The 20,475-nt window shown below is 35.5% G+C and overlaps 1 protein-coding gene across 3 annotated transcripts in view; it reads left to right on the forward strand.

The window, feature by feature from the left end:
• The window catches only part of LOC6543275 (mitogen-activated protein kinase ERK-A), a 60,383-nt gene extending 41,059 nt beyond the window's left edge, over positions 1 to 19,324 (forward strand). For 2 of the 3 annotated variants that reach the window (XM_026982803.1, XM_015159197.2), the window contains exons 6-8: positions 11,121 to 11,405; positions 11,460 to 11,648; positions 18,838 to 19,324. In XM_026982803.1, the coding sequence (XP_026838604.1) occupies positions 11,121 to 11,405; positions 11,460 to 11,648; positions 18,838 to 18,963 (600 nt within the window). In that variant the 3' untranslated portion in view covers positions 18,964 to 19,324. Of the gene's footprint in view, positions 1 to 6,899; positions 6,963 to 11,120; positions 11,406 to 11,459; positions 11,649 to 18,837 lie in introns of those variants that run through there. The other variant, XM_026982804.1, reaches the window with a different exon arrangement.
• The last annotated feature ends 1,151 nt before the right edge of the window (positions 19,325 to 20,475 follow it).

Here is a 20,475-nt window from a genome sequence, read left to right on the forward strand (position 1 = left end):
TAACGGGTATCTGGGTATCGCGTTCTGTATTTTTAAAATTTTAATATTAAAAGAGAGCAAAATTTTATGAAAAGAAACGAATAACGCGCAAAAAAACCAAAAAATATGTACTTTAATACACAAATTTGAAAACAAAAACGTATAAGCAATCTAGGCAAATCAGGGTTTTTATCTCAGCTCAGCTGACAAATGAAAATACAATTTAAGCAACGCTTTTGGTCCCTGATTAAATACGAATTCCTTATACACACAAATTGTGTGCGAACTAAAATTGAAATAGCAGCAAGTGTTTTATTAAAGTATTCCCCAGTTTCGTGTCTGGCACGAAACATTTTTATTAAATTTTAATATCTAGCAGGAAATGATTCAATTTGCTTTGAATTTTAAATTCGACGCGAAGAGCAGAAGGCCGGGGAAAAATTGGGAAGACGACATGGATGAAAGAAGCTATTCTAAGTATACCGTCTTATCCAAAGGAAGTCTGACAGACAATTACTAATCCATGGAATGATTATTTCTATATTTTATTATTTCCTTGCATCCTAGGACAGGGAACATCTTGGCAGTTTTTCAAGTGGTGTATCGTCATCTGATGCCTTACAGAACGACATCCATGTCGTCGTCCACGACTTTCACACATGGAATTTCTTTCCCGGCAGCTATTCACGGAGGCTTACATCTCCACGCTGCTACGTGGACAGCCGGTTCCACACAGGGCGAAATCACTATCATTACTCTCCAACAACTCTGGGCTCTCTTGTAGTATTTTTTTTCTCTGCCATTTCTTCGTCGAACTCTCTAGAGGTAGTTGAGATATAACCAAGAAACACTCGTGTGTTCAATTCAAGTTTTGGCAAGGTTTAGAGCATTGACGGGATTGTGGCCAACACACTTATCTAAAAACTACCGCCTGGCTTTTCATAGCGATGTCGGTACTCCCTAGGCCGACAATTCGTTAAATTGGTGTCAGGTCTATACCTGACAGGTGGCCCTATGCCACCAGTGGTTTGCAAAAACCCTGGCCTACGTAAATTCCGCTCGCCTTCGCGGTCAGGAACTGCCACGAGAGATGCCGTGGACCGATCAATTTACCGCTCGTTATGAATCATCGAATAAAAAATTCATCCTTTTTGTCAGTCGCTTAACCTCATGTGGTCGACTTTGGAAAGGAATATGCTACGCGACCGTGCGGGGACTATCGGAGGCAATACGGTCCACCACGCAACCAAAGCCGGATGTGGTCCACTAATTAACTCCCGTCATCCTCGCGCGGCGGAGGTTGACAGCTTACCCTGAAAGCCCCAGCGATCAGCTGCTGGCGCACCCCATTCCCCAACAGTGGTTCAGCAACCAGTATACTGCTACTGCTACTATACTTTCGTCCTGGTAAAGAAGAAGGACGGTTCCACCAAAGGCACAAGAAGCGTAACGGCCACTTTTTTTGGTGGTGGTAATGATTTCTCTCTTTCCGCTGACGTAAAACTGAGAGCGTAAAAATAGAAAAATATAATTGCTTGTTTGAGTAATAAGGAAGAAAATGAATGTGTATGTGTGTTAAAGGACGATTTTTATGTCGAAATCAATTTTGATCTAAAAACGAATTTGATTAAAGTTTTGGTCAATTTCGTTGTAATATGATCTAATAAAAAACATTGATAATTTTGTTTAAAATATCAATTATATGTACATAACATTCATTATTTGAGTGAAACCATAATGAGAAATCGGTACTATCCTTTGTGCACTTAATGCCTTTCTCTTCAATACATTCTTTAATAAAAAGTTGTTTTTAATTATTATATACGTTAATCGTAGAGTACAAGGCTATACTAGATTAGTTAAAAAGTATGTAACAGGAAGCGTTTCTGACCACATAAAGTATATATATTCTTGATCAGGATCAATAGCCTAGTCGATCTGGACATGTCCGTACATCCGTCTGTCGTATGAGAGTCGACATCTCAGGAACTATAAAAGCAAGAAAGTTGAGATTGGGCATGCAGATTCCAGAGACATAGACGCAGCGCATGTTTGTAAAATGATATTGCCACGTCCACTCGAATGCCCACAAACCGCCCAAAACTGTCACGCCCACACTTTTGAAAAATTATTTTGATATTTTTTTTTAAATATGTTTTTATATTTTCTTATTTTTATTGACTTGTAAATTTTTTTCGTTTTGTCAAACAACTTTTCAAAACGCCTACAATCAGCCCAAAACTATAATTTTATTTTTTTTTCCACAATTTTTACCGATATTTCAGAAAATGTTTCAATTTCTCGTTCGCACTTTCACTTGCTGAGTAACGGGTATCTGATAGTCGGGTAACTCGACTGTAGGTTTTCTCTTGTTTATGTAAATGTTTTGAAGAACTGTAATGTGTAAAATACATACAGATATTAAAAAAGATCTGGTCGTGCCTTTACTTTTCCATAGTCCGATTTTATAGAGTAGTTTTTCTCATGTATGAAAAGCTACATACTAGTAATTTGTACTTATAAATATACTAAATAATTAAAATACTTCAAAGGCAAAAACAAATTATTATGGTAACTAAATACATACATTTTCCAAAAAAATAAAATATATATTTTTTAAATAATTCATATTTAAAAATATACAATCTGTTTTTTGCAAAAATGGATTTCTTGGGGCACGACGCACCTAAGAATTACTGCCTTAACAATTTTTTTCCACGTCACAAGCTAAATAGTTTAACGACAATTATTCTAGTATAAAGTAATTTATGTAATTTATTATGTCTTATTATGTATGTACATATATGCTGTATTCGAATAATTATAATTTTAAGGCAATGCAACATTCGAGTTTTTTACATGGTGACAGTCGTTTAAAAATAAAATAGATTTAAAGTCCATAAACTTGAAAAGTAAATGGCATATTTTGTCAAATTTACATGGCGTGTGCACTCATACAACGGTCGAATGGCGCGGTATGCGTAGAGAGAGTTGCTGGCTTTTAAGCCAAAATTCGAGAGAGCGTGGAGCTGTCTAAAAAAAAAATGGTATGGCGTGACGCATCTTGATATTCTAATACATATGTTTGGTTCCATCCGGTTCTATGTGGACTATCGACGTCTAAACGTCTTCACTATAAAAACTATTACCTTCTACCAAGGATGAACGACATCTTGACCACGATGCATGGCGCCTGCTGGTTCTCAAATAAAATTAATTTATCTACCATCAAACTATAATTACTCTTATTATATTTAAAATATAATTTATATTGTCGTGGATATAGATAAGCCAATGGAGCATTTTTAGTTTCAAAAGTGGCTTTTTGGATTCAGTGTGCTTGCGCTAGGAGAGTCGCCTATCCTTATGGATTCCAAGATAGGTTACCTCGTCAGTTTGCGGGATGAGTGTGTTGTTCAAGACAGGTTTGTTTGTTGAGTGTAACCATAATGTGCTTTCGTTTTTTTCATTTATTTTAATTCAGAAAGATTGCCGAGCAATATTCCCGTTGTTTAAATGCAGTACGAATTTCTGAAGTGATGCGATTCTCTCTAAAGCCAAATTGATGTGATGTGATTCGATTTTTAAGAACAGCTTTGAAAGACTTATTGGTCTATATGGCGGTGGATGCGCTTTTTCTTTACCTGGGTTCTGAATTATTACTAAAATGGACCTTTTTCACCTTTGCGTAAAAGGATTTAATCTTAGCAATTGCGTTAAAATTTTACGGTTAGCAACGCACTGGCTCTTTCTTCATCGCTAAGTAGCCAGTGTCCAATAATGTGTAGCAGAGGCACCAAAGTTTCGGTTGGTGTCGAAAGATTTCGTTGAACTTTCCTAAATTGATGCTTTTTTACTAGTGGGCGACAGTTTTTCAATGTACCGATATTGGGTAATTTCTTCCTCTAGCTTTAAGGCTTTTGTAAGTCTGCGTGTGGCTATCTTCAGGCTTGTGTTAAGTCTGTTAAAATTTCTCTGTTGGGTGGGTTTCCAATGGGTTTAGATGAAACGTGTGTTCAACTAGTGTAGATTCTAGTATACCAGCCCATTTATCAATATCCGCAGTATTTTATATTCCTGAATATGGGACAATGTGGGAACGTATGAATTTCTTGTACTTGTCGAGTTGGTTCTGTAGCTTATAAGCTTATACATTCGCTCGGTAAGTAAGACTGGAGAGTGATCAGATGACAAATCTGGAAGTGACTCGGCAGTTAATAGACTTTAGTGATAGCAAAATCAATGAAGTCTGCCAGCTTTTAAGGATCGGCTGGCCAGAATATACATACCTTATACAGCCCTTGAACAAATTGAAGAAACGTAGTCCACCTTATTTTGCGGCTTGATGATCACATTGTATAGCTGATTTCCTTTTGTGGTTACAAGACGAGATCAATTCCATATAGACATTGTTAATGGGGCTATTATGTTGACTTAGATGACACAAACGAAACGTACCGTAATTTTTTAAACTCTACCCAAAACTGCCACGCTCATGTCCGCTCTTCCACTACCTGTGTAACGTGTTTCTGATAGCCGGGGAATTCGACTATAGTCTTCTTCTTCTTTTGTATTATTTTCCTTTTACCGGTATGATGCCAACTGTTTTAAATAATCCTCCACTAGCTGAGTGACGAGTATCTGATAGTCACAGAAATTGATAATGAAATTTTCTTTTGTTATTATACCCGTTACTCGTAGAGTAAAAGGGTATACTAGATTCTTTGAAAAGTATGTAACAGGCAGAAGTAAGCGTTTATAAAGTTTATATATTCTTGATCAGGATCAATAACCGAGTCGAACTGGCCATTTCCGTATGAACGCCTCGATCTCAGGAACTACAATAACTAGAATATTGAGATTAAGCATGCAGCTTCCAGAGACATAGACGCAGCGCAAGTTTATTTTCAAATGTTGCCACACTCTAACGCCCACAAACCGCACAAAACTGCCACGGCCACACTTTTGAAAAATGTTGTGATATTTTTCATTTTTGAATATATCTATAGATTTGCCAAAAAAAAAAATTTTACCACGCCCCACTCCAACGACCACAAAACGGCCATTTATTTATTTTTCATTTTATTATTTTTTCCCTTTTTTTACGGATATTTGAGAAAATTTTCAAATTTTTCGTTTGCACTTCCACTAGCTCAGGAAGGGGTATCTCATAGTAGGGGAGCTTGGACTATAGCATTCTATCTTGTTTTTTTTTTTGTACAAAATACTGATAAAAAAGGTCTTACATTTAGAATACAAAAGAATTCAAGTCTTTTTAATCACACGTTCAAACAAAAAGTAAAGTCAAAGGTTTACACCAATCCAGATGACACAAAAATCGAGGGCACTTTTAGCGAATTTCTTTTTAAATCTAAATTCTGAATTTACGATGGACTTTTCCGGTTCCTTTTTTCTTGTGTATAATAAGTAAACAAGTAAAGGCTAAAAATAAAATGTAAGATATGATTTTCAAAGCTATTTAGTTGAGCAGCACTATATATTATTTATCAGTTTCAATATCCAAGTCAATATAGCCACATCCGTCTTTCCGTTCGTTTCTAGTTTATTCTGATTTAGACTTTTAAAATTGTTTATTTGTGCAAGGATACATAATCTTCACCTTGCGGAAGCTAGGTTCATTTCTTGTTTTGTTTTTTAGGCATTTTAATTCTAGCTTGAATTGATTTGCTTGTTATTTGATATTTTTCTGTTTTTAAATCGTTCGACTTTATTATATATGGGCCAAAACAACACTCGGAAAATTATTATCTTTAATGATTTTGGCCACGACGCCGCACATTATTGTTACGCCAACACTTTTAGAAAATAATTTTTTTTTTTAATTTTATAATTTTTCTCGCTAATACCAGAAATATACTAAATATTCGATATACCAGAAAAATGTTTGCACATGCACAAGCTGAGCAACTGTTGTGTGATAGTTGCAGACTCGACTAAAGTGTTTTTTCTTGTTTTTATCCTGGCTAAGGAAATTTTTGAAATTTCTACTTCGCTCACCCTAGTTGAGTAACGGGTTAACCTTGCTTTTCGGACTATGTCAAAAACTTTAACGCTTCGAATGGGACGGATAATCATAACGCTGTTATAAAGGCTATGAAAGAACATCACTTTGTGGACGATTTCGTAGCAAGTTTGAATACCGAATACGAAGATAATACGGTCAGCAGTGAAGTCGAAAACGTCCACAAACTGATCTGAGTGAGAGGCTTCGTTTAAAATGTTTGGTTATTCAAGATAAGCTAAGCGGTGTAGATACCAATTCGAAAACTATAGTTTCCACATATGTTGATCTTGATTCGAGCTCAGTGGACAAAATCTTCGGAAAGTTTTGGGATAGACGAATTGATGCTTTTTTGTTGGATCTAAAATTTAATACAGAAAACGAAATAAGGCAAGGAATAAAAGTTCCAATAAAGGGGTCAGAATCATAACGACGGTACAGCTATAAGCAGCAGCTAAGGGCAATCGCCTAAAGACCCTCGTTATTTTGGACAGATTCTAGAACAGTGGAAAGATTGTACAACTCGCAGTTAGTCTAATACAGGATATCAAAAATTTTAGAGCCCACAAAGAGGCCACAAAGTGATTGGTGCTGGATCCCAACACTTCTTAACCAGCAGCTCCCTCGACTGCGACAGTTGACAACTGTATATGTGCACACGTATGCTCATGTATTGTAAATTTAAAAATATATGTCATTGACTTTACAAGGTTATAGACTATATATTATTTTTATTGCTATTATTATATTTGACAGATCCGATTGCCACCATGTAAAAACTCTAATTTTACATTGACTTAATATTATAATTATTAAAATACAGCGTAGAAATATTTATAGCCGAATAAAACATAATAAGTTTTATAAATTACTTAATACTACAATAATTGTCTTTCAGTATTTATCTTGTGAAGTGGAAAAAATGTTTGAAGGCAGGGATCCTTAGGTGCCTATATCCGCTCGTCGTGCCTCAAGAAATCAATTTTGAACAGGTTGCATGTTTATATTTATTTTATAAATATTCATTTTTAAATATGAGCTAGTTTTATAAAATATATTTTATTTTTTTTAAAGGATATGTATTCAATTTCAATAAAAATAATAATTTGTTTTTGCCTATGAAGTTTTTAATTATTTAGTATATAGTACAAATTGCTAGTATATAAGTAAAAAATATTTATCAATATCCGCGAAAATATATCAAAAAGAAATAGTTAGATTAGTTGGGGAGCATGGAAATATTTTTATCATCTAAATATTTGAAGTCGACTCGATGGCTACGATGTACGATGTACGATCCCTTTACAATTGTAATGGCCTCCCTGTGGTATCCCCTGGGTACCATATATTACATACTCGTATAACATATAAATATATATGTATATATGTAAAAATGTATGTAAGCTAACTCGAACGGCGATTTTAACTAACGAATATTAAAAAAAAACTTCGTTAAAAATATAATAGTCACGGCATAAATTTTTAAATAATGTTTTCCTAGATCATAATACAACGAAATTGACCAAAACTTTATTCAAATTCGTTTCTTTGATCTAAATTGATTTCGGCACGAATATCGTCATCTAGCACAATTACGCATACATACACCCTTCTTGCTTACTGTTGTTATTTACACAAGCAAGTGAATTCTATTTTTTACGGGAGAGAGAGAAAATATTTCCGCCACCAAAAAAGTGGCTGCATAGTGAAAATCCAATGTTTGTATGGTCGTTACGCATCTTGTAGTATTTTTGTGTAGCGAATATTATTTTTAGATCTTGTAAAAAACCTGTACTTTTAGCGAGCATCCCCATTTTGTTCTAAAGAAAATGTAATAAAATATTTTATCGGAGTTAAAGAAATATGTTTACTACAATATAATGAAATTATACATCCTTATATCATTATCCTTATATTCAATATCTTTACGAATTGCCAAATGTTAGAAATCATGGGCATACAGTAAACTTTTACAATGCAATCGATAAATAATAAATGAGTGAACTCCGTATTGCGGACTCCAAACTGGTGATCCATGCTCTGGAATCGGATGGACTAGCGAAATGAATAAGGTTTTGGTCATGTAAGGATCATCAAATTCCTTTGACCACCTTAACCAAGCACACCCCTGGCCTTATTGACAATAGTCTGAAAATTTTAGATTAGTGTCTAGAAGGACACCAAGATCTGTCCAAAGAGCAAAGTGTATGTTGCGGGTTAACACGACAAAAGGTTATAACATTATACTTGGAGCCATATTGCTGGCATAATAATAACATCGTCTGCGTATAAAAGTACACACGAATTGCTTCCTTGTGGGACGCCGCATGGGATTACAAGAAAGAGAATTTTTAAAAAGAGCCGTTGCGTCTTGCCATTAAGATTCCATTTAGAAGATCAACAGGGAAACCTAATAAATCAAGTTTCCTAACCAAAAGTGAATGATTAACATATGCTTAACAAATACTTTACTAAAGTCAGTGTAAATGACACCTGTTTGAAGATTATTTTTGAAGCTTTGTATTAGGACGGAAGTTAGGTCCTTTAGGAAAAGGTTAGTGGTTGATGATCTGCGTTACATAAAACCGTGCTGACACGGTGATATAATTGATCTACAAAGGTGCTGCATATAAGGAGTGATAACATATTCAAAAAGCGTGTAGGGATAGCCGACAATTTAGAGATTCCTCTTTAATTGATTGAATTTGTTACTTTTTTTTTGGAGATGGATTACGAAGGACTCCTTGCATATATGGGGGAACTGTGAAGATTACAGAGATAATGTAAACAGTTTCAGAAGAGGCTTGCACAGGCTTTCGCACAGAACCTAAGCAGACCTGGCGAATAGACAGGCTTAACACGCTGAAAATCGTAAAGCAGTGAGCCACCATGTAAAAACCTCTAATTTTGCGTTGACTTAACATGATAATTATTCGAAATAGCCAAATAATACATAATAAATTTTATAAATCACTTTATACTGGAATAATTGTCGTTTAGTATTCAGTGAAAAACAGTGAAAAACATTTTTGAAGGCAGTGATTCTTAGGTTCTAATGGCCGCGCGCAATTCCACAAAAACCATTTTTGCAAAGAACATTATAAATATATAAAATTATAAATATTAATTTTTTAATGAGAGCTATTTTTATAAAGTATATTTTTTATTTTTATTTTATTTTTATTTTTTAATGTAGATTGTTGTAGAACGGAAGCGAACATGTTACAGCTCCATCATTCATACATGAGATAAAATACTTGGAACTAACGGCACGACCTGATCTTTTTTTTTATAGTTGCCAAATATAGATTAAATTTTTTGAAAATACTTAAAAAAAAAATATGGACTATGATAGCTGAAAAAAGATAGCAAAAAAGCAAGTAAAAAATATAATTAATAACAAGAGAGAATGTTATAGTCGAGTTCCCCGACTATCAGATACCCGTTACTCAGCTAGCTTTCGTACGAACAAAAATTTCAACATTATGTGGAATATCGGTCGAAATTGGGGAAAACAAAAAGATAAAAAAAAACTTTTTAAAAGTGTTGGCGTGGCAGCTTTGAGCGGTTTGTGGGTGTGGCAAAAAGTTTTTTTTTTCATATCGATAGAAATTTACAAAACTAATAAAAAAAAATGAACGGTTTGTGGGCGTGACAACATTTGGAAACAAACTGGCGCTGCGTCTATGTCTCTGGACGCTGCATGCTCTATTTCAACATTCTAGTTCCAGTTCGACTCGGCTATTGATCCTGATCAAGAATATATATACTTAATATGGTCGGAAACGCTTCCTTCTCCCTGTTACATATTTCTTAACGAATCTATAGTATACTCTTTACTCTAGGAGTAATGGGTATAATAATAACAAGATAGAATGCTATAGTCGAGTTCCCCGACTATCAGATAGGTACCCGTTATTTAGCTAGTGGAAGTTTTTTGGTAAATCTGTAGAAATTTACAAGATATATTCAAAAGTGAAAAAAATATAAAAACATTATTCAAAATTATGAGCGCGACAGTTTTTTGCGGTTTGTGGGCTTTAGAGTGTTGGTGGCAACATTTGAAAATAAACTTGCGTCTATGTCTCTAGAAGCTGCATGCTTAATCTCAACATTCTAGCTTTTGTAGTTCCTGAGATCGAGGCGTTCAGACGGACAGTTGGACATGGCCATATCGACTCGGCTATTGATCCTGATCAAGAATATATATACTTTATATAGTCAGAAACGTTTCCTTCTGCCTATTACATACTTTTCAACGAATCTATTACTTTTTTACTCTTCGAGTAACGGGTATAATAATTATATATAATAAATGGAAAACAAAATGTACCTTCGTCATCGCAAAGTGTTATTTTTATCGAGGAAAAGACTAGTATATGTATATACAGGAAATTAAAATTTGCTGTGGTTGTCTTTTGAGTTGTCAAAAATAAGCATATATTAACACTATATATTGCCTAAGGATATGTAAATAAGGAATTAATAGACCTATTCGCCATTTCGTTGCCTAATCAATTTCAATGATGTAATTTTCCTGCATTCAGAAAGTACGCGACAAAAAAAAAGTATTGAATTTGCAGTTCTTATCTAGTCTCTACAGGATTATTTTAAATGTTTTTTGAGCCATTGATAGAGATCGGCAATATAAATAATAAAGTAAAAAACATTTTTCCAAAATGTGGGGGTCATTTTTTTGTCTGACCACATTTAATTTAATAAGTTGGCAAATCCAAAGAAGTCCAAACATTTCAATTCCATTAAAAATTCCATTCAATTAATCGATAGAAATGGACATCGGAGAAAGGGTGGGAATCTTTTGAAAGAAACGTAATTGCATGATTCTAACATTCTTGACGTTCATTCGGACGGGCAGATCGACTCGACTAGTGGTCCTGATGAAGATACATCATAAGGTTCAAAAAGCTTCTTTCTACCTGTTACATCTTTTAATCGAATCTGGTACACCCTTGAACTGTACAAGAAACGTGTTGAAAAATGGGTATCTATATTGAGATGCTTATATTTTCTTGACCTTATACTGGAAGACTATAGAATTGCACAACAAAAAACAAACTTTATTATTATAATTATTATAATGGTTGAATTTATTTTATAGATTTGCGACTTTGGATTGGCTCGTATTGCAGATCCCGAGCATGACCATACTGGCTTTCTTACAGAATACGTTGCCACCCGGTGGTATAGAGCACCTGAAATTATGCTTAACTCAAAAGGATACACCAAATCAATTGATATATGGTCCGTTGGCTGTATATTGGCTGAAATGTTAAGCAATCGACCAATATTCCCTGGAAAACATTATCTGGATCAACTTAACCATATTCTTGGCGTGTTGGGGTCACCGTCCCGGGACGATTTAGAGTGTATAATTAATGAAAAGGCAAGTATAAACTATATTCTGAGTTCAAATAGCTAACAATTTTTCCGACTTTAGGCACGCAACTATTTGGAATCTTTACCATTCAAGCCAAATGTACCCTGGGCGAAACTTTTTCCAAATGCTGATGCGTTGGCTCTAGACCTCCTTGGAAAAATGTTAACATTCAACCCGCATAAGCGGATTCCTGTCGAGGAAGCTCTTGCACATCCCTATTTAGAGCAGTATTATGATCCTGGAGATGAGGTACTACTTATAAGCTACAAAAAAACATTTTTATAACATTTTTCATTTTCTTTGCTTGAAGTCTCTCAAAATATTTATTGACATTTGATGATATGAGAATCTATGTAGGCTATAAACACTTAATGTTATATTATATATATTTAGTTTTTCGTTTGTATGGTTTTTATTAAACAAGTAATATATAATATAGCTTAAAAGTGTAACAAATTATTTATGATCTTCAAGATTTCACATTTAATTATATAGACTTATGACGAACTTTATTATTTAGATTTAGTAACAACCGCTCTTGGCCATTCTTTACTCGTCTCCCGACTCTACACTCTCTTCCTTTCTATCGATAACTTGCTCTTGTCTAGGGTTGCATTTTAATCAAGGCTGCAATGTAGAAGTATTGAAACATTTAATACCTATTACCACTGCGAGTATTCTTACTCGAATAAATTCATAATTCATAATATATTCATAATTTAAATTATCTTTAAATTTTGTAAATTGAATTTTTCTTTGAATGTTTTACTTGAGCTGCTATAGCCACGGTTTCCTTTGCCAAGCTAGCAGACATGGTGAGGAAGAGGAACTAAAGGTTTTGAGAACCATTTAAAAACAAAAGGTCGAAATGCTTACCTTAATAAAGCGCTTGTAAATTACAAGGAAGCACTGATGATCCTGGCGGAAGAGGTTGTCCGATGAAGGTGGAGCCATAACTTAAAGAAGAAGTCGAGATCAGCAAAAGACAACATTTCATGAGCATCCGTGTACTACCGTGTACTACCGTTGGTCCTGGGCTAGAACTTCCTCACACAAGCTAAACGGAAATCTGATGCGCCGAGCACGATAGTTACATAGATAGTTTCGCAGTCAACGTTTTTAAAAACTGCTCCAAACAATACCTCATTCTTGAGTATGAGCGCTGAGCGCAGAGGAGTAAACATTTGCCATGAGGAAACGCTTGGCCCAGACCAGTGTCGTTTCATAAAAAAATATCGGTCGGGCTGACAATCATTAGTTCCACCATAAAAATATTTCCAGGAATCGGGATGTAAACATTCTTAGAAATGCAAAAAAATGTAGGTCATAATTTTTTCAGGTTTCAGATTTCACAATATTTTAGAACGGACGAACTGCACTCGGGAGGAAGTGGCTGCAAATAGTATTATTTGGTATTTATTTTAGTCATGATCGGAGCCTAACCTAGTGCATACTTGAATTCGACAGCACTTAAACGTATTTAGTTAAATAACATTGAGTCGTATTTGGATTGGAAACTCACCGGATATACTAACGGCCACCATGTCTTCGGGATTAATATCGGAGAAGAGAGCTCAAATGTGTTTTTTTTTACATTGATTTCTATCGACGACGGCATAATCCTTGACTCATAAACAAATTTTTTAAAAGCTATAACTGTCCGGGTATTGAAACAAGCGCTAAGAAGTCGGATGGTGCTCGTTTAATAAAATAAAATTTCATGATTCGTGGATTTTGTCCTTACTTCCAACTTATCGCGGCAAACTTCAATAGAATTATTTTCCATCTTCTTATTCTATCTCCCCCACTCCTTTGTTTTTACAAGTTGGCCGCGTCATTATAAGAGGTGTTATGTTAACTAACATTCAAATGGCGAGGAATTTAAGTATTTACCCAATTATATTAATTGGGTTTAACCCAACATACCGGACCCCTTAAGTGTATGCGATCGACCTTCAATAGACCGGAAATAAAGCGAGTTCCGTATAGGGTGGCAGATAACTTCTTTGGCAGTGCGTACGTTGGCTACACGCACGATGATCCTGCGATGGTGCTGACTATGAGACCAAGAAGCCACCGTTGTAGGGAAAGATTATCGTCGTGAACGATGGCCATGTCGTTGATAGCTAGATTTGGTGCAGTCTTCGTCCAGGTTGTGCGCTCTTGAAGTTTGTATATATAGTCGTAGATCCAGCGACTCATGATAAGATGCTATATGGCGCTGACCTTCTTCTATCGATCCAACTTTTCCATAATGTCGTTGACTGGTCGCCTACTAAGAAGTGGCATCCAGGTCGTTTGGGTCTGATAATAGCGGCGTTAACGGGCGAGAGTTGAGGATCGCCTCTAGGTTATTTGGTCCTCAAAGGTTATTTGGTGCCTCGCTGAGTGCGGTTCAGTAGTCCCTTGACGCATTTGTCTGCAGCTTCCCATATGCCGCCGAAGCATGGAGCCCTGTACGGAATAATGTGGAAGTTAATGAACTCATGGATTGATTGAGTAGTTTCTTGCTTAAAAATAAACTGCTTCAAAGCTTCTAGCTTGTTGTAAGCTCCTGAGAAGTTTGTAGCGTTGTCACGAAATGTCCGAGGGAAGTCCGCGTCGGGCATAGATTGAGTGATGCAATGAAGCTATCCGTCGTAGGACTTCGACATGTATAGCCTTTGTGCCAAAGTAAAGAAAGACGGCTAGGTAGGCCTTGGTGGGCGGCTTACCCCGCATGCGCAAATTGGTCCGCAAAAGTCTATTTCGCATCTTAAAAACGGTCCAGACAGTATCATACGTTGACTCGGCTGTCCTTTAGTCAATGTTGCTGATGTTGGCGTAAAAACTCAGGTCCCTCGAACCATATCGATTGTTCCAACCCGCCGATGATGCACCCATAGTAGAAAGAACATGTCTTCAGGTTGATAATGTGGCCGAGTGTTGGCTATTACAATGTAGAACAATTTGAGCGTCGCACCATATGTACGAGGTTTGCTCTCTGTCTGTGAAGATTCTAATGATTTTTTGAAATGTGCTCCACAAAGTTCTAATTTTGGCAGAGATAGCTTCTCGGTGGAAGAAACTCTAGATTTCGATGTGATTACCCTTGCCTTAGTTTGCCCATCTGATCCGAGTGTGCGAGCTTAAATGCAGCATCCTTACGCTCTAATGGAGGCATCACAGATGCCGTGTATCCGATTGGAGATAATATTGTGATATTGGTACAGACTCCAACGACGTAAGCAGGGACATCCAAGCTGTATGAATGCCTTGGGGTTCTGACTCGTCCCAGTGTAGGTTTAGTAGCCGCAGCTCCTGCAGAATGATTTTTGCCACGGTGATGATGGATCGAACGGATCGATGATGCTACGGAAAAAATCGTGCGCTTGGTAACGTTGTCTGAATCTACTCTTGGTGAGAACGAAAACATGAATGTGTCTCATTTTATGTTAATTGGATCGTCATCGACAGACTTGCAGTGATTTGAATGCCATTTTACGAGTTCCAATTGCCTATACTGTAGACTATAGATATAACATGCTGACATCTAGCCATATATGGCGAAGCCACTGTGATATTCAATTCGAAGATACTCAATGGTTTGGGATGGCGAAACTCCAAAGGAATTATTGGAACCTGTGATCCTCGGCTGGCACGTTGACTTGGCGGAACATCTTAATCACATCAGCAGTGATTGTATAGCGATGTATACAAAAACGAAAGAGTAATGCATTAAGATCTGGCTGAATGGTAGGCCCGACCATTAACAGATCGTTGAGCGAATTCTGGGACGTTGCCTTGCACGATGCGTTGAAAACCAATCTAATCTTTGTTGATGTGCTTTTAGGCTTGAGCACGCAGTGGTACGGAATAAATTACAAGACTTACAAGACTCATGTGTCCTAGGTCTTCAAACTTCTGCATGAATTTTACATATTCGACTCTTCCTATTAGTTTATCCTTATCCAGAGGCAGTGAGTGATGGGCCCCTAGGGCATAGGTGCCACATTTCTGCGTCGACGGGCAGTTGGCTACAGGATGACCCTTGCCTAGGCAAGGGCGCCTGTGGCGGTTTACTGCATTGAGTCGGTTTTTTAGGGCGAGATTAATTACCTCTGGGCATCTAAAGATCTTGTGGCCTGTTTGAACAGGACCCTATGGCCACTAGGTTGGCTCATAGGGGCTTCAGCAGTAGGCTTCTTATCCGATTGCAAATATTGGTAATCCATTGGTAATAATAATATTAGTGTAATCCAGCGATTCTCTTTACCATAACCATGTAGATGACCATGGCCTTGTGATTCGGCGCCCAACAAACGCAACGAGTTCTATAAAGCGGATGCATTATCGATTAGGCTGCGCAAACTTTTGCCCATATGATATATGAACGATATATTGCCTAAGAATATAAGAGTTGGGTTGTCAGTTCTACAACTGGTTGAACTTGTCCTCATCTTAGACGACTTGATTAAAGACGTACATGATTAGACGTCCAATGTCAGCAATGACAAGCGCGGAATCTTGACGTGTGGCCAAAATTAACTGTGGATTCATTAATGCCGGTGGTGTTTGCGTCGGCTTCGTATGCTCTATAAGTTCCTGAGTGTTTATGAGTGTTTAAAAGATGACAAACGGCTGGATACTTCAAAAGGAGATAAATTCAAACCAGGTTCCACTGATTTGCTCATACACGTAAGGTTTTTTCGAGCACTCGTTCGCTGAGCCTTAAGTTGCTCCAGCGAAGACATTTTACAGATGTTTGTTTACTTTATTTATTATACCCGTTACTCGTAGAGTAAAATGGTATACTAGATTCGTTGAAAAGTATGTAACAGTCAGAAGGAAACGTTTCCGACCATATAAAGTATATATATTCTTGATCACGATCAAAAGCCGAGTCGATCTGGCCATAGTGTATGTCCGTAACTTTTGAAAAATGTTATATTTTGTCTTTTTTTTTTTTAAAGATCTTGTAAATTTGTATAGATTTGCAAAAAAAACTTTTTGCCAAAAAACGCCCACAAAAACTTAGTTGATTATCTTATGGAAGAACATCAACCGGTGGCAAATCCTACGATTCTATAATTACGATTGGTCGAAGAGGCGAACTGTATCGACAGGATCGTCCGGCTCCCAATTTAATCCCCGTAGATAAAATGTATAAAGCTGTTTCCATTCCCAAGAATGGGTTCAAAAAAAGATATGTGAGATATGAGAACCGCGTTAAAAATGCGAAAACCAAAAACTCAAAATAAAGTGATCGGAAATGTTTGAAATTCCTCTGAGTTTAGACACTTAACAAAAATCTGGATAGTGGATAAAGTGCTGATACGGGTTCTTAACACACAGAGAAGAAATTTGCACGATTTTGCGCTGAATTCTCGAAATTTATCCTAAAGTGGATGCAGTACTAAGTGCTAGCACAAATTATAAATTTATCCGACGAACTTTATTGTATTGCCCATATTGCATGCATTTTGTTTAGAGTCGTAAAAATCAAAAGAATCAAAAGTACGCAATAGTCGAGTTCCTCGAATATCAAATACACTCTACTCAGATAGTACAATTGCGAGGAAGGTAGGCGGTTAGTGGACATTATAGTGGACATGTCAACACTCTAAAACAAACTAGAATCTACATGCCTTATCTATCGCTCTCCAGATCCGAATAGTGAATGCGGTGTCGAAAATGTCATTCGCACAACGTTATAAATAGCGAAAACGAATTAAATTAGGAAGGGTTTCTCAGACGAATTGAAATTTATTTGTGTTGAGCTAATAGCTATTTTAGGTTCTTTATCAAACAACAAATATTAGTAATCAAATCTAAGTAATTTATTTTAGTTTCAGCGATGAATATATGTATAAGTATCGAAAGCGAATAACGATGCGCAGGCGTATTGCTGAGCGAACAGCAGAACGCAAACAAGAAATGCAACAGTGAGTATGCAAAAGAGGCAGGCAGATTCGTGTTTAGATGATGTTTTACGATAAGAGCCGCTAAAAGGTACTGCAAATGAATTTAACAAAGAATGGACATTACTTGTCACAAAACAGTCATCCAACTATGTACGTGTGCCAATTGCCAAAAAAGTCATTTTGCTGCACACACAAAAAGAAAGAATAATTTTCACTTCCGATTAGACTGGATTAGGATCACAAGCATTGCATTGAAGACATGGTCAACATTTTAATCTTAACCTTAAAATAGTGTTGTTAGAAAAGTTTGAAAGCCATGCTACTTCTTACTCAACAAAAAGTTCGTAAGATAATTTTTAGCGTAATGTTTATAGTTATTTACATATTAGTTTGTATCGTCATGTAGGTATATGATAGTTGCAGATTATAACGGTCTCCTTTGTCAAATAAAATTATAGTTTACGTATACGTTACGTACGTATATAAGGATTTCGGAATTAATACTTTGTTCCTATAAAAATTAGTTGATTAAACAAAAGAACCAATAAATTTAGTTGACTTACAGATTCCGAATCCGGTCACGAATAAGGTTCGGCCCTCAAAGTTAAAAAACGCCAATAACATACTAGGGGTTTCATGGTCATTGCATGATACGCATACGTATCAGGTTGACTTTAATATTATCTCTGGATCTTATCTTAATTTGTGAGGAAAAACAAAGTCTTGCTAAAGAAATAAAGACTTTATTTTCCCTTACCTTAAAGATGATCTAGTTGCTCTTCTGTAGCAGAAGATTACGTGATCCCCTATACCGACTTCGCCACATATTCCGCCGGAAAGATCCGCACTTTATGATCCGGTGAATTCAGACCTACTTCGACTACTCGAGGGACATGAGGTGACGGCAATCAAGCTCCCACTTCTAGGCGAGCAAGCGAGCGTTATTGTTTACGTCGTCCACCAGAAGCATCACTTGCTACCGCTAGACCCCTCACCCAATATTTTCGGCGGGCTAACAAACGATGTCCATATAAAGTATAAGTTTTCTTTCATAGAACCTTTTGGAAAATCCTCTAAACCATAAAATCTAGATAATGGATACATTTTATTTTTAGACAATTAGATTTTACAGACAATTCAGCATCGCAAGTTAAAAACAAATCGACAAATAAAAAAAACCATGTACAGACATGGTATAGACTTTATGTTGCCAGCAAATATTTATTTAGTTAGCATATAGGTAAGTCCAAAACTTGTCCGAACTTTAAGATGTAGATGTTGAGCTCTTAAATTGTAAGTAAAAAATGTGCCGGTGGGTGACCAATCTTGGAAAAATTCGCTCCTTTACTTGCATTTCTTCCATTCCCTTGAGTTCTCTTCTTTTTATAATATATTTGTATTAAAATAAAATTTTCTTAGTTACTAAATAAATTTACTATAGATGATTAATCATTTGTCTAAAATTTATAAAAAGAACTTACTTTTATTGATGTTCTCTTCAAATATTTCAATAAAACATTATATTCTTCTTACAGCCTGTCGCTGAAGTGCCATTTCGGATTAATATGGAAAATGATGACATTTCTCGGGATGCCCTGAAGTCATTGATTTTCGAAGAAACTTTAAAATTTAAGGAACGACAACCAGAAAATGCGCTTTAAACTTTAAGAATTTAAGTATATAGTAAAAACAATTGCTCCATTAGTGTAACTTTTATCGTAATTTTCTCCGATCTCACACTAGGGCTTTTACACAAAAAGCTTGCTAAAATGAGATAAACTCCGATTCTTACAAATTTCACTTGAATGTGAATATGGAAAATTGGCTCTAATGATTTTCTAAAGATAGGAACTAAAACTTTGTGTGATGTTCGTATATGCATTCATTTTTTTATTTATTTTAAAATTAACTAATATTTAGGCTACCTGTTGTAAGAAACGTATGTATTATTCGGATAATAACGTCAAAATATTTGAGATCTATAAAAGAGTTTAAAAAAGTTTATTAAAACAATAAACCTAAGTAATGCTTTGTATTAGTTGAAGTTATTTATACGAAAAATTCAAAAAAAAAAAAAAAAAACTCGATTGTACCAAATACGTTCTTTTTGATTTTATAGTCAAAATTAATATTACATCTATACATTATATATAAATTTTCGAATCGCGTCATTATTTCCAAATACATAAAATTATGGTAACAATTTGTTGTGACCAACTGATACCGCTTATATAAAATAATACAGTTATATCATAATTTAATGTGATTTATTCAGACAAGCAGGGTAATCCTTTCTTGGATGTAATTAGGCTAATCCACATTTCTAATTATGCCATAACACGAACGATACCAAATTTTAAAACTGTTTTGCGATTGTTTAGCTATTACTGCAAAACATAAAATTGGGTACAACTGAAATTTAAAATTTATTTATTTTGTTTTTTGTGGGAACATAGGTTTTTTCTAAATTTTAACTATTAACAACTCTGTTCTGATACTAAAAAAAAATTAAAGGCAACGAGGGATAGATAGAAAATTGTACATTTTTTAATGTTTCGGAAATTCTAAGACTTCACATTGTTAAATATTTGCACACTTTAATACAAGAATAAAAATGACTAATTATATTATCAGCTTACGAAATTTAAAAGCAAATTTAAAACATTTAAAGAATTTCCACTTCAATAAGATATACTCTTAATCAAAATCATTTCGTATACTTTTGGTAAATAAAACTGTACGCAAATAAATAAAATTATAAATTATATGTGTAGTTGTGCAATTAATTTCTATTATTATACCCGTTATTCGTAGAGTAAAAGGGTATACTAGATTCGTCGAAAAGTATGTAACATGCAGAAGGAAACGTTTCCGACCATATAAAGTATATATAATAAATTTTTTTGGTGATAGATTTAATGAAAAAAAAAATATATTTTCCTTTTTATGATCTTTATTTGAATAAGTTTCACCAGAGGTCAGTTAAGAACTAATTTACAAATGTATTCTTTCGGCCCAGCAAACCTTTTACAGAGGATTAACATAAGCCTTTTAAGTTCTACTTAGCTTTATATGTCAAGCTTAACAGATCATTAAGCTCGTTACCGTTAAGCGGTTCGTATCTTGGGGGAATGTTATTTATGAGGCTTTTGGAGAGTGAAGCTTTCCAAAAG

Source organism: Drosophila erecta, unplaced genomic scaffold (genome assembly GCF_003286155.1).
Source record: "Drosophila erecta strain 14021-0224.00,06,07 unplaced genomic scaffold, DereRS2 tig00000219-arrow-pilon, whole genome shotgun sequence".
In the NCBI taxonomy this organism is placed as follows: Eukaryota; Metazoa; Arthropoda; class Insecta; order Diptera; family Drosophilidae; genus Drosophila; species Drosophila erecta.